Here is a 12,932-nt window from a genome sequence, read left to right on the forward strand (position 1 = left end):
TTTCCTGATATTCTGTTTTTGCTTTTTCCAAACTCCATTATGCTGCACTTCTTAGTATTAAAGTACACTTCCCATTTCTGACTCCAGTTCCATACCCTATTCAGGTCTTCTTGCAGTGCTTCACAGTCCTTATCAGTTTCTACTTTCCTTAACAGTTTGGCGTCGTCAGCAAAGAAGCTCATGTAACAGTTCACGTCCTCGTCCATGTCATTTATATAGATAGCAAACATTATTGGTGCCAGTACAGATCCTTGCGGTACTCCACTGATCACCTCTTTCCAATCAGAATATTTTTCTCTGAGCACTACTCTCATCTTTCTACCAGTCAGGAAGTCCTCCATCCATTTTAGTAAGTTCCCTTGTATTCCTCCTATGTGTTCCAGTTTTTTTTTTAGTAATTTTCTGTGTGGTACTTTGTCAAAGGCTTTTTGCAAGTCTAGGAATGCACAATCAGCCCATTCATTTCTTTCTTGCACTATGTCTATTAGCCTTGAGTAGAAGCATATTAAGTTTGTGGTGCATGATCTTTGTCTGAACCCGAATTGTCTTGGGTTTAATATGTTGTTGTCTTCCAGATGTTTTACCCATCTATTCATGATGACTTTCTCAAAAAATTTTGGCTATAGTGCTTGTTAGTGATACTGGCCTATAGTTGGTGGGTTCTTCCTTGTTTCCTCCTTTATATATTGGTACAATGTTAGCATTTTTCCAGTCATTAGGTATCTTTCCTTCTTTGAGTGAGCTATTTATTATGATGTGTATTTTGTCTGTTAGTTCTTCTTTGCATTCCTTTAGAATCCAATTTGCAATACCATCCGGGCCATGTGATTTTCTGACATCCAGTTTTGATAGATGTTCTGATATTTCTTTTTGTGATGTTGTGAACTCACTCATGTGGGGAGATTGCTTGTTATTATCTACGTCCCAATTTTGTATTTTCTCTCTGGTGAAGACAGATTTAAAGTGGTTGTTCATGACTTCGGCCATCTCTAATTCTTCTGTGTATTCTATATTTCCTTGGCGTAGTTTCACCATTTCCTGTTTGGTTTTAAGTTTACCATTCACATACCAATAGAATAGCTTGGGTTGATCTTTGCATTTATCTATAATATCCTTCTCATGGTTCCTTTTTTCCTCTCTTCTCACATTAACATACTCATTTCTATAGTTTATATAAATTTGCCATTTGCTTTGTTTTTTGTCTTTTCTCCACCTTTTCCAAGCTTTGTCCCTTCTGTCTTTTGCCTCACTGCATCTTTTGTTGAACCAACATTTAATGTACTCTCTCGCTTTTGTCTTGGTACATGCCTGTTTACCCCTTCATTGTAATTATCCATCAATATATTCCATTTCTCTTCCACTGTTGTCTCTTCCATATAGAAATTTTCCCAGTTTGCATTCCTGAAGAATGTCTTTAGTTTTGCAAAGTCTGTTTTGTTGTACATCAATCTTCCTTTCCTATGCTTTTCGTTCCTCTCCATGTCTATTTCTTCCTTTAGTACAGTTTTGATGAGTACATGGTCATTCTTTCCAACTGGTGTCTTGTAATGGACTCTGTCCACTATTTCAGGTTCTGTTGTAAATATTAAATCTAGTTTCGATGGCTCTTCATTGTTTCTGTGCCTTGTGTTTTCACTGACCCATTGGGTCATTGTGTACTCCATGGTCATGTCTAGCAGTACATTGCCCCACAAGTCATCTCCTCGCACTGTCATGTTGTCCCAACAAATTTCTTTGCAATTGAAGTCCCCCATAATTACCAGATTACCCTTACCCATTAGTATCTCATTTAGTGATTTTCTTGTATCTTCTAGCATTTTTGTATGTTCGTTCTCTTTCCAAGCATTCGTTTTTGGGGGCACAAAGGTCACCACAAGCTTTCTACTTTTCATATTCTTGCCTTTGACTTTAATCATGATCAGTTCAACATTACCTTTGCCCTCTGCAATTTTTGTCACGTTTAGGTCTTTCTTGGCCAAGAACATGATTCCCCCTCCCTGTTTCTTGTCCCTGTTTTTTATCCAGTAATTGTATAGGCCTTGTCCAATAACGATGGATGGTATTTCACCTCTTAGTTTAGTCTCTACAATTCCCATTATGTCTGGTTTTTCTTCTGACAGATAATCATTGAGTTCGTTCAGACCTGAAATTAATCCGTCAATGTTAGTATAGGCCACTTTTAATTTTCTTCCTTCTCCATTATTTTTTTCTGTCCTTGGTTTTTTCGTTTTGATGCGCCATTGTCTCAATCTCATGTCGATTACTCTCCAATGGAATTCTTTGCATTCTGTCTCCGTTCTCATCAAGTTTTTTTTCTTTGCTTCTTCTCTTAGTGACTTTTCTTTTTCTAATTTTCTGAAATCAACAAACCCATCTCCTAACTGTGCTGACATCAACTGCATCGACTTTGTAAATATCCACCAGGCACCGGTGAATGTTGACTGGTTCAATTTTTTCTGCATGGAGGAATTTAATGATGCATCTCTGCTTCTGACGCACGTCCATGACAGGGATTGCTTTCTTAGAGTGTCACACCTTCAATATCTACAAAAGAGAGATGAAACTTTCAGATCATGAGTGCATGAGTTCAGTCATCATTACAATGCAATTTGCAATCCCCTTGGATCCCTTCAGGCGGAATGAAAAAAATAAGAGGCATTACTTTTGGAACGACCCTCGTATCAAAGTTTTGTAAATCCTTTTTTTTTTTTTTTCAGTGTATTCTGACCATTTTGCCTTGCAGTTTATACAAACACCCAACAGTCAAATTGAATGGCCAACTTTTACCACTTAGTAAAAACCCAAAAATGCAAGGCCTCGCATTTGATATGTACATGACCTTCAGTCCACACATCAAAGATCTCACAGTGATATGCATAGGACATGACAAAGAGAAACTTTGATTACAATTAAAAAATAATCTATAACAACCACAACTGACTACACCTCCCCAGCATTGCTCCCAACATCCAAGAAAATGTATAGCCTTCATGCAATACAAAGCAAAGCACTAAAAAGAATAATAGGATGCACCAAAACCACCCCAATTGGCTGCCTGCCCTCAGAAACCAAGGTTCTTCTCATAGAACAGCACAAAAGAATCATATGACACACACTTCTACACAGGAGCCCTTGATCACACCCCTCCTTTCCATGAAATCATACATGTACAGGATGAAGAAAAAAAAGTGAGTGAAAAAAATACTATTCTGTTATATACCCCTGTTATATACTATTCTGTTATATACTATTCTGTTATATACTATTCTGTTATATACTATTCTGTTATATACTATTCTGTTATATACCCCTCAACAGTACCCCCAAAGCATGTGCATTTAGATAAGAGAAGTGTTCAGATTGTTAAAGGGGGCAGATTACACTGAAAGAGATCACCTGATTAGGGATAGGAGGGCTTTATAAGGTCTTGAACAAATTGAAAAAAGATGAAATGTACAGAGAATATGAAAAAATACAGATACATAAATATTTGGAATAGCCTAGGAGATACAGCGTGGAACCATACATAGTTCAAATGTAAGTATGACATAGCTCAAGTTGGATTGTGTGTAATTAAATCTGAAAAAGCCCTTGACAACGTACTTAACAAATGACTACAATGGAAATTTGAGGAAATTGGGACTTAGTTGTAATCTATTGAAATGGTTATTAAACTTCCTAACCAGCAGAGAATGCAAACTATATCAAACTATCAGGGACCATAAGAACAACTGGGTCCCCCAAGAAACAACAGTATCACCAATGCTATTCAAATTATACATATGTGACCCCCCCCCCCCAAACTTGAACATCAAGATGACCTATTATTATTATTATTATTATCAACACAGTACCACAATTACAACATAGAAGCTAAAAACACACAAAATTACTTAAATAACTTAAAACTATGGCTGACACAATACAGAATCTCTGCATCCTTTCAGAAGTCCTTCGTGATGTTACTTGCCCATGACTGCCATGAACCAAAGAAGCACCCAACAGTCAGATTTTAAGGTAAATTTCTCCCACTAGAGAAAACCCATGAAATAGTTGGCATTATATTTGATAGATATGACCATTGACCAACACTTTAAAAGACCTATCAGTAAAAGTAAATGATCTAAACATACTTAAAAAGAGTAGTAAGCACAAAATTTGGACAGCAGCAATGCAAAAAAAAAAAAAAAAAAAAAAAAAAAAAAAAAAAAAAAAAAAAAAAAAAAAAAAAAAAAAAAAAAAAAAAAAAAAAAAAAAAAAAAACATTCCCACCCTATCACACTCCACTCCCCTTCACCCTTTTCCTCCCTCTTATCTTGGCACCTCCTGGATGACGGGTCATCCCTGCATTTTGTCCACTGCCCTGGGTCAGAAGCAGTGACGCAAGACACAGCACATCCACAGCAAGGCTGCTTCATTAAATCGGCGAACCCGTTCTCCATCCCCTTCGGACTGCATCATATTTTTCTCACACATACTCCCTCATCCCCCACTCATTCCACCTCATCCATCACAACATCATCCATATACAACCATTCTCCATTCAACCCTGTCTTCTGTCCATTCCCATCTTTCCTCAACAGATATTCCTCTCTTCCCCAAAGCCCCTTTTACCCCATCCATCCATCTCTTCCTAGGTTGCCCCCTAATGTTCACTCTTTCCACACCTCTTTTAATAGTCTTTCTTCACTCATTCTTTCCATGTGTCCAAACCATCCTAATGCTTTCATCAACCCTATCTCCCAACTCCCTTTCCATCCCCATTCTCCTCCTCATCTCTCACTCTGTCTAGCCTAGTAACCCCTATCATACTTCTCAGACACCTCATTCAAACTCCTTCTCTCTTCCTCTCTTATGTTCCATGTTTCTGCCCCATAGAGTGCTGTCAGCACAATCACTCCTTCATACAATCTCCTCGTAGCATCCATTCTCAAATGTTTATTTCTCATTACACTTTTTAATCCACCAAGGCATTTACTCGCTTCTCTCAATCTACATTCTACCTCCACCTCCACTCCTCCCTTTCCTGCCACATTCGCACCCAAATATCTAAAACTATCCACTTCCTCCAGTCTCTCTCCCTTAATACTTACTTCCAGTTTGCTGCCACTTTCACCCCTTGTACCGTATTTTTCGGACTATAGCCCGCACCGTTATATGACCCGCACCCCCTTACACCTTAGTGAAAATCCACACAAGACCCGCACCGCTGTATGACCCGCAGTCATATGGCATGCACGGCACTGTAGATCCGACGATGTATACTACCCATGCATGGGTGGTCACAGGCACAGCTCACGGCGGTTGTTGTTACGGCCGGCCGTTGACGTGATGATCAAAGTAATTTCAAAGCTGAGGCTTTTTCTAAATTTTCTGTTTCATCAATGCTTATGTGATTTATAAAAAAAGATACATGTTTTCCGATATTGGCAGGTTTCTTGGTGATATCTTGCTTTTCAGGATTCATCACACATCAAAGGCCGACACGTACGTACACAACCTCACAATTTGGTTTGTGAAGCTGCCACTAGATGTAGTGGTAGCTTTAATGAAAGAGGGGTGATCTCGAAAGTGTGCAAGTGATCTTACGATGCCTTTGGGATGGGTCGAAGACGCGGCATTGCGATTCATGATCATGATACCAGCATTCCTCCTGTCCTATTTATTTCTGATTGTGATGAAGATGAAGAATAACCAACAAATTACATTTCAATGTATTTTATTACACTTATATATGTATTACAAAGAACCTTAATCAATTTGTGTAAATAATGCCATAAAACCCTGTTTGGTTGTTTACCGGTAATCAATCAATTGGTTTATAAATGCCATACAAAGATTGGTAATTAATTATTAAACCAAACAATTTCCAATGGTTAGTTTTCAATAGAATAGAACAATAATAGAGCACAATACTGAACTGTTATGAACAGAGTCAATGGAGCACATTGTTATTAGAAAAAAAGCACAGTCAGTGATCACAGACGACAGAGTCAATAATGTTTATGAAGGCGTATCATCGCTCACGAAGCCATCGAATTCCTCATCCTCTGTTTCGTCATGGAAGAGGTTGTGGTATAAATCGGCCAATTCTGATGCAGTGACCTCATCCGTTTCCATTACGATTTCGGATTTGTCTGATTCCTTTTCCGAGTTGTAGCAAACAACAGCTGGCTTACCTCCCACTTTTCTCCATTTCCAGCCCCTGACCCACTACCCTTGCATTCACCTCTCGCACCACCCCATCCATGTATAGACTGAACAGCCAGGGTGACATAATACATCCCTGACAAAGTCCCACCTTCACCTCAAACCACTCACTCTCTCCATTTCTAATCCTAACACAAGCTCTACTACTCTGGTAAAAACTCTTGACAGCTCCTAAAAGCTTTCTTCCTATCCCGTATATCTGCAATACCTCCCACAGTGCTCTTCCTGTCTACCCTGTCATAAGCCTTTTTCAGATCCATAAAAGCCCAAAACACATCCTTACCTTTTCATATAGCTTTATCACATATCTGTCTTACAAAAATCTGATCTATGCAACATCTACCTGTCCTAAACCCACACTGTTCCTCACCAATTATTCCCTCTGTTCCTCTCCTAATCCTCTCAATCAAGATCCTCCCATAAGCCTTCCCAACTACACTTAACAAGCTAATCCCTCTGAAACTACTACACTCACACTTGTCCCCTTTTCCTTTGTAAAGTGGAACTATACAGGCACTCCTCCAGTCCTCTGGCACTCTACCCTCTCTTAAACAAACATTAAATAACCTCACTAGCCAGTTCATTGTCACTGTGCCTCCTTTTTTCAGACATTCTGCATGACATCCATCCAGACCAGGTGCCTTACCTGCTCTCATCATCTTAACAATTGCCTTCACTTCATCCTTCCTTATTTCTCCTCCATTTTCTTCACTCATCATGGACATTTTCTTAGCACTTCCCACTGCAAATACCTTTCCCTCCTTATCCTCCTTCACATTTAGCAACTCCCTAAAATACTCTGCCCATCTTCCTCTTACTGCCTTCTCTTACTGCTATATAAAAATATCTTAAGAACTACACTATGCATCCACAGCATTTGTGTCCAACGAATTTGAAAACAGACATCTCACAAATGATACAAAATGAAATGCTAAAACAATTGGCTGCACTACAACACTAAAAAAAACATCTACATTCAGAAACCAAAGTCCCTCACACAGAGAAGCAAAGAAAAATGATGGGCACAATATTTTATGCAAAAACTCTGAAACATTTGGAGGAGGAAATGGTAAAGAAAACATTAGTTACACTGACCAAAATTGGAGTATGCTGCGACACTATGGACGCCCAGTACTAAAAAGAATATAAGAAATTAGAAAGAATACAAAGAGCAATGACAGAGATGGCACCAACACTCCAAATTGACACATGAAAAAGATTGTCCAAATTGGAACTACCAAACCCTGAACAAAGAAGAGAAAGAGGAGATCTACTGACTATATACAGAATTAGGAAAGGGATGGAAGTCCTAGATAGAGATGATTTATTAAAGTGGGACATGAGAAAAACAAGAGGACATGGACAGAAACTCAAAAAGGATAGTTATAAAAGCGATCTGAAAAAGAATAGCTTCCCACACAGAGTGGTGGATATCTGTAATAAATTGGATGAGACAACAGTGTGTGTGCAAATACTATTCAAGAATTTAAGAACAAACTTGATGCTGAAAGATACAAAGACAGGTCACTAAAAGCATAGCTCCCTTCCCGTATGATACAACTAAGTAAATACACCCACCCCTCACACCAAATCACAAACACACCATTAAAATAATAAGCAATATTCTACTCAAACATGCACAATTGTAGTGGTTCATGAACTGGCATCACAGGCATAAGCCTCTTCCAGAAGATCATCTGTGAGTACCTGAAGTAAAAATTACCCTAAGTACCCCACAATGCATCCATGCTCAGATAATAAAAAAGCACACCACAATGGATTGCCAAGTTCTATACTTCACCAAACTGTGCCACAGATCAACCCTGTACAGAAATACCTCCAAATACAAACAAAAATGCATTGGTAACCTTGATTTAAATCACCATTATACATACAGTTCCAACACACAACTGGCCTGGCAGCAGACCATGACTGCCCCAGATACAACCATAAAAAAAGACAAGAATCATATTCAACTACACTGTCATACACTCACTTTCTCAAGACAGCAACACACAATTTCTTCACTGAGCCATTTATGGGATTCACAGGCAATGTTCCCTCCAATTTTTTTGCTGTGTGTGCAGAAATTTGCTTGTGTGCAAACTTTGACTTCTCTGAAAAGTATATGCATACCCATGTGAGTCACCATCTGATCATTAGCAAATATGCAATCTGTAAGTTTGTATTACATATTACCTCCACCAAAGCAATTATTGGTTTGACAGTTGGCAAGTTACCATATTTTTAGAGAATGTTTAAGTTTATGTTTGGGTGGAACTTCTTTACTGAATGAATTTTAATATAATTTGAAAACCTTGTGTGCACACATTTTTTCTTTATATGCACTAGTTTTAAAACATATGTGAACACACACAGCTTAGAGGGAACATTGTCCACAGGTCTCCTCCAAGAGAAAACCAAGGTAATGGACAGATTGACCTATCCATAGGAGGGGGGAGGGAGAGAGAAAGAGAATCAATCAATCCATCTACTGTCCCCTGGTGTCTCTTGTTGAAGAACCATAGCATACAGGAAACCAGCAACAGCCTCCAGTTACTGAGATAAAAGATACTGTGTTGTTGTCTTGGGATTATTAGTGTGGGGCACAGTAGTGCCACCAACACAATGCACCAAAAAGACTACATTAGCAGCATGCTACTGAAACATCTATCACAACCTACCACTCAAACCACACAAAACATCCACACAGAAATAGACACACCTAGTAAACTAAACAAGCTTTTCAAAGAAATATCCAAACTCAATACTCCAACAACAATCTTCAGATATAAGTCCCATTGAGAAAACCCTCCCACGTCAAACAAGAACCACACTAGCATGCCTGCCTGTCATTCAGACAGTAATAAAATAAGTAGGCCTCGCCAAACAATCTAACTGAATATGAACAAAATCAATCAATCAATCAATCCAGTGTGCCCTGGACTCTCTTGCAGAAGATCCATGGCCTCCAGGAAGCTAGCAACAGACCCTGGTCAGGGCCATTTAAATCCCTTAGGTGTGGTTGTCTGGGGATTGTTAGTGTGGGACATTGTATAGATGAAATGCAAGATGTGTGACATGTCTCTCTTTTGTTGCTCAATCACACCTGGAAGACAGTGTCACTGCTATCTTGCCTTGGAGTGAAAATAATGGACTTACCTAAAATCACTGTAAGGTGAAAATAGCATCATCCATTATGTAAACATACATGTATATAAATGTAAATGGGATTGGTGCAACTAACCTGCTTGTGAGCTGAGATGATGTCAGATATCTTGACTGCTGAATCTGATCCAGTGTCTTTCTGAGTTCTGGACCTTACTAATTCACCAAGAGCCAGCCTCCTCACATCAGGATCGTTCACACTCACAGGTCGAACGGTACCGAGGAGCGGGGTTTTGGTATCAATTTCGTTCGAGATGACATCGTAGGGTATTAGTGGTATTCCCTGATGTGCGACAGTAGGCAGAGGTTCTTGAAGAGTGGAAGTGGCAGGGTTTGTATTCGCTGTTGTATCGGTATGGGTGAGTGGCGGCAGTGGTACTCCATGCTGGCCTGAACACAGGCTCAGAGCACCAACCAACAGTATAAGAGTCCTCATTACTGAACACCCCTATACCAACACGTTGCGGGTCTGACTGACGAGTTAGATCTGAAAGAGGTTTTCACTTCACAACGTCCCACCACACACTGTCTCTCCAGCCAAACATTGCGTTCTCCTTATTATATGCGGTCTTGTTTGGGTCATCAGCTGACTCGCGTAGTCGATGCCAAAGACTACTAGTGAGAAAGAACATTTATTTTTTTATATGTATTTCCGGGGTGGGAATGATAGAAAATTCATTTCATTACAAGATCGAATACCAATTATTTCAGTTCTAATAAGATACAACTTCAAAACAAAAAGAGAATGTAGCAATTTAAATGTGAGAGAATGACAACATGTATGTGACGTCATATAGGATATGTACGTCATCAATGGTGTCCCGGGAAATTAAATGAAACATCTTATATCATAAAAGGTTTTTCTTTCGTCGGAGAAGGGTTATTTCTCTCCTGAAGAAAATGGTAAAAGATAGAATAAGTACAAAAGCTGCGAAAATTATGAAAAGGACTTACACGGGATATTTAAAATAGGTGAAACGCTGAGAAGGAGGTTTCCCTCAGCTGAATAAAATCGCCTGGCGGCATTTTAGATATGAACCGCTACGGTGTGCGGCGAAAAGGTGATTTGTTGGGGGCAATTTGTTGTTGTATGTTAGAATTCAATTCTGGCTAACGTTAGAGTATTCTGTTTTGCTGCGATGTTCCACTCAAAATTCTCGCTTTTAAGACGCTCGTTCGGCCACACTCAGAATATTGCGACACTTTGTTTGATCCACACACTGACAATAACACACACAAATTAGAGTCCATCCAAAATAAAGCAGCAAGTTGGATCAGATGTGGTTATAGACGCATTACATCAGTCACTAGGTTACAACAAGTCATCAAACTTGAACCACTTGAAACAAGAAGACGAATACGCAGACAACAAATGATTCAAACAAATCACAAACAATTCAGTTGGTGTAAACAAAGAAGCTTACACAAACAACTAGAGGCAATCACAACCTAAAATCCCACACACAATCACCAACACATGCTCATTCTCCCCCCCCCCCGCAGCATCCAAGAGTGAAATCATCTCCCGTCTCACGTAGTCAATAGTCTCACTTTTGATACATTTAGAAAGGTGATTACTCATCACTTCCTCCTTCTCCTCAGTCCTGACCCTAGTTCTGATCCCATCCTTAACCCTTATCCTAAGCCCATTCCTTGTTCAAATCGAGTCCCCAAACTTTTTATCCCACCGCCGCTCAGCATTATACGGCGCAGAGGCTACGGGTTCCCCTAAAGACAGAGAGGTAGAGAAAATGTTGTGTAGATATTGCCAAACTATTTCATTCTGCATTCTTACACAATTCAAACAAAAATGACAACGTATCAGTTCAGGAACGTCATCCAGGGTGAGGGAGGGGGGCGTCGAAGAGGTACAGCTTCCCTGAAAGGTCTGGCTTGCCTCCCACAGTTACAACTATACAATATTTTGGAGGAATACATTTTTGCTGAACCCAAGTTTGATATTTTGTTACAGTTCAAATTGTCAGACTCGATCTGCTTGAAGGCCACTAACCTTCTTCGTTCTACTGGCGTACTTCACAGATTCTACTCTGGCTGACACCGGGCGATTTGATTCAGGTTATGGAGTGTCCCCGTGAAGACGCCCTTCTCTCCAGATTTTATGCTGGCCTAGTGCAACAAGTAATTTCATTCGAACCATTTCCAACGATTTTCTCTCTACCTCCTCTTCGCTTTGAGGAAGACTGAGTATGGGAGTCCTGTGCTGTGTTTGAGTTTATGAGAGGTTTATGAGGTTATTTTTATTATTATTATTGTTATCATTATTATTATTATTATTATTATAATTATTATTATTATAATTATTATTATTATTATTATTATTATTATTATTATTATCATTATTGTTATTATTATTATTATTATTATCATTATTATTATTATTATTATCATCATCATCATTATTATTATTATTATTATTATTATTGTCATTATTATTATTACTATTAATAATAATACTATTATTATTATTATTATTATTATTATCATCATCATCATCATCATCATCATCATCATCATCATCATCATCATCATCATCATCATCATCATCATCATCATCATCATCATCATCATCATCATCATTATTATTATTATTATTATTATTATTATCATTATTATTATTATTATTATTATTATTATCATTATTATTATTATTAATAATAATACTATTATTATTATTATTATCATCATTATTATCATTATTATTATTATTACTACTACTATTATTATCATTATTATTATTATTATTATTATTATTATTATTATTATTATTATTATTATTATTATTATTATTATTATTATTATTATTATTATCATTATTTTATGAGGGTATAAGGTTTATGAGAGAGAATGAGGTTTATTAGAGGATAAGAATTCCCCAGCCGTTAAATTAGAAGTAGTGGCCACATACAAACGTTAACATATAACGAAAAATAAAGAAAATGACGAAAAAATATATAACTCAACGAGGCTGGAGAACTATAGAACAAATGTTCAGCAACGTTAATGAAAAAACACCAAGCTCAGCTGAAGTTGATATACAAGGGTGAATGAAAAGTTGCGAGCCTCCACAGAACAAAACTGAACCTTTATTTCTCAACATAATCACCGTTTAACCCTACACACTTTTCCCAACGCTCCCCAAATGCTTGGATCCCCCTCAAATAGAAGTCTGAAGGTTGATCCTCAAGGAACTCATCCACGGCCCCCATAACCTCATCATCGTCCTTAAAGCAGGGACCAGCCAAGTGCTTCTTCAGGTTAGGAAATAGGTGGAAGTCGGACGGGACAAGATTCGGTGAATAGGGTGAGTGGGGCAGCAATTCGAATCCACAGTCTCGAATTTTGACCATTGTCAACAACGAGTTGTGGGCTGGTGCGTTGTCCTGGTGGAAGATCACATCCTTGGAGAGCATTCCGGGTTGTTTCTCCTTGATCTTCTGTCACAGTTCGGACAGAAGGTTCACTTAATACGCCTCGTGATGGCGTGGCCCTTGGAGAAGTAGTCGATAAACAGTACTCCCTTCGCGTCCCTAAAC

General features: G+C 38.4%; 1 protein-coding gene across 1 annotated transcript in view; it reads right to left on the minus strand.

The window, feature by feature from the left end:
- Positions 1–9,929, minus strand: part of LOC143033843 (uncharacterized) — an 86,167-nt gene extending 76,238 nt beyond the window's left edge. Inside the window, exon 1 of the mRNA XM_076199394.1 lies at positions 9,458–9,929. Coding sequence (XP_076055509.1) covers positions 9,458–9,814 — 357 coding nt within the window. The 5' untranslated portion in view covers positions 9,815–9,929. The remainder of the gene's footprint in view (positions 1–9,457) is intronic.
- Positions 9,930–12,932: the final 3,003 nt, after the last annotated feature.

Source organism: Oratosquilla oratoria, chromosome 16, assembly GCF_046742065.1.
Source record: "Oratosquilla oratoria isolate Oo_2021 chromosome 16, ASM4674206v1, whole genome shotgun sequence".
NCBI classification, from domain to species: domain Eukaryota; kingdom Metazoa; phylum Arthropoda; class Malacostraca; order Stomatopoda; family Squillidae; genus Oratosquilla; species Oratosquilla oratoria.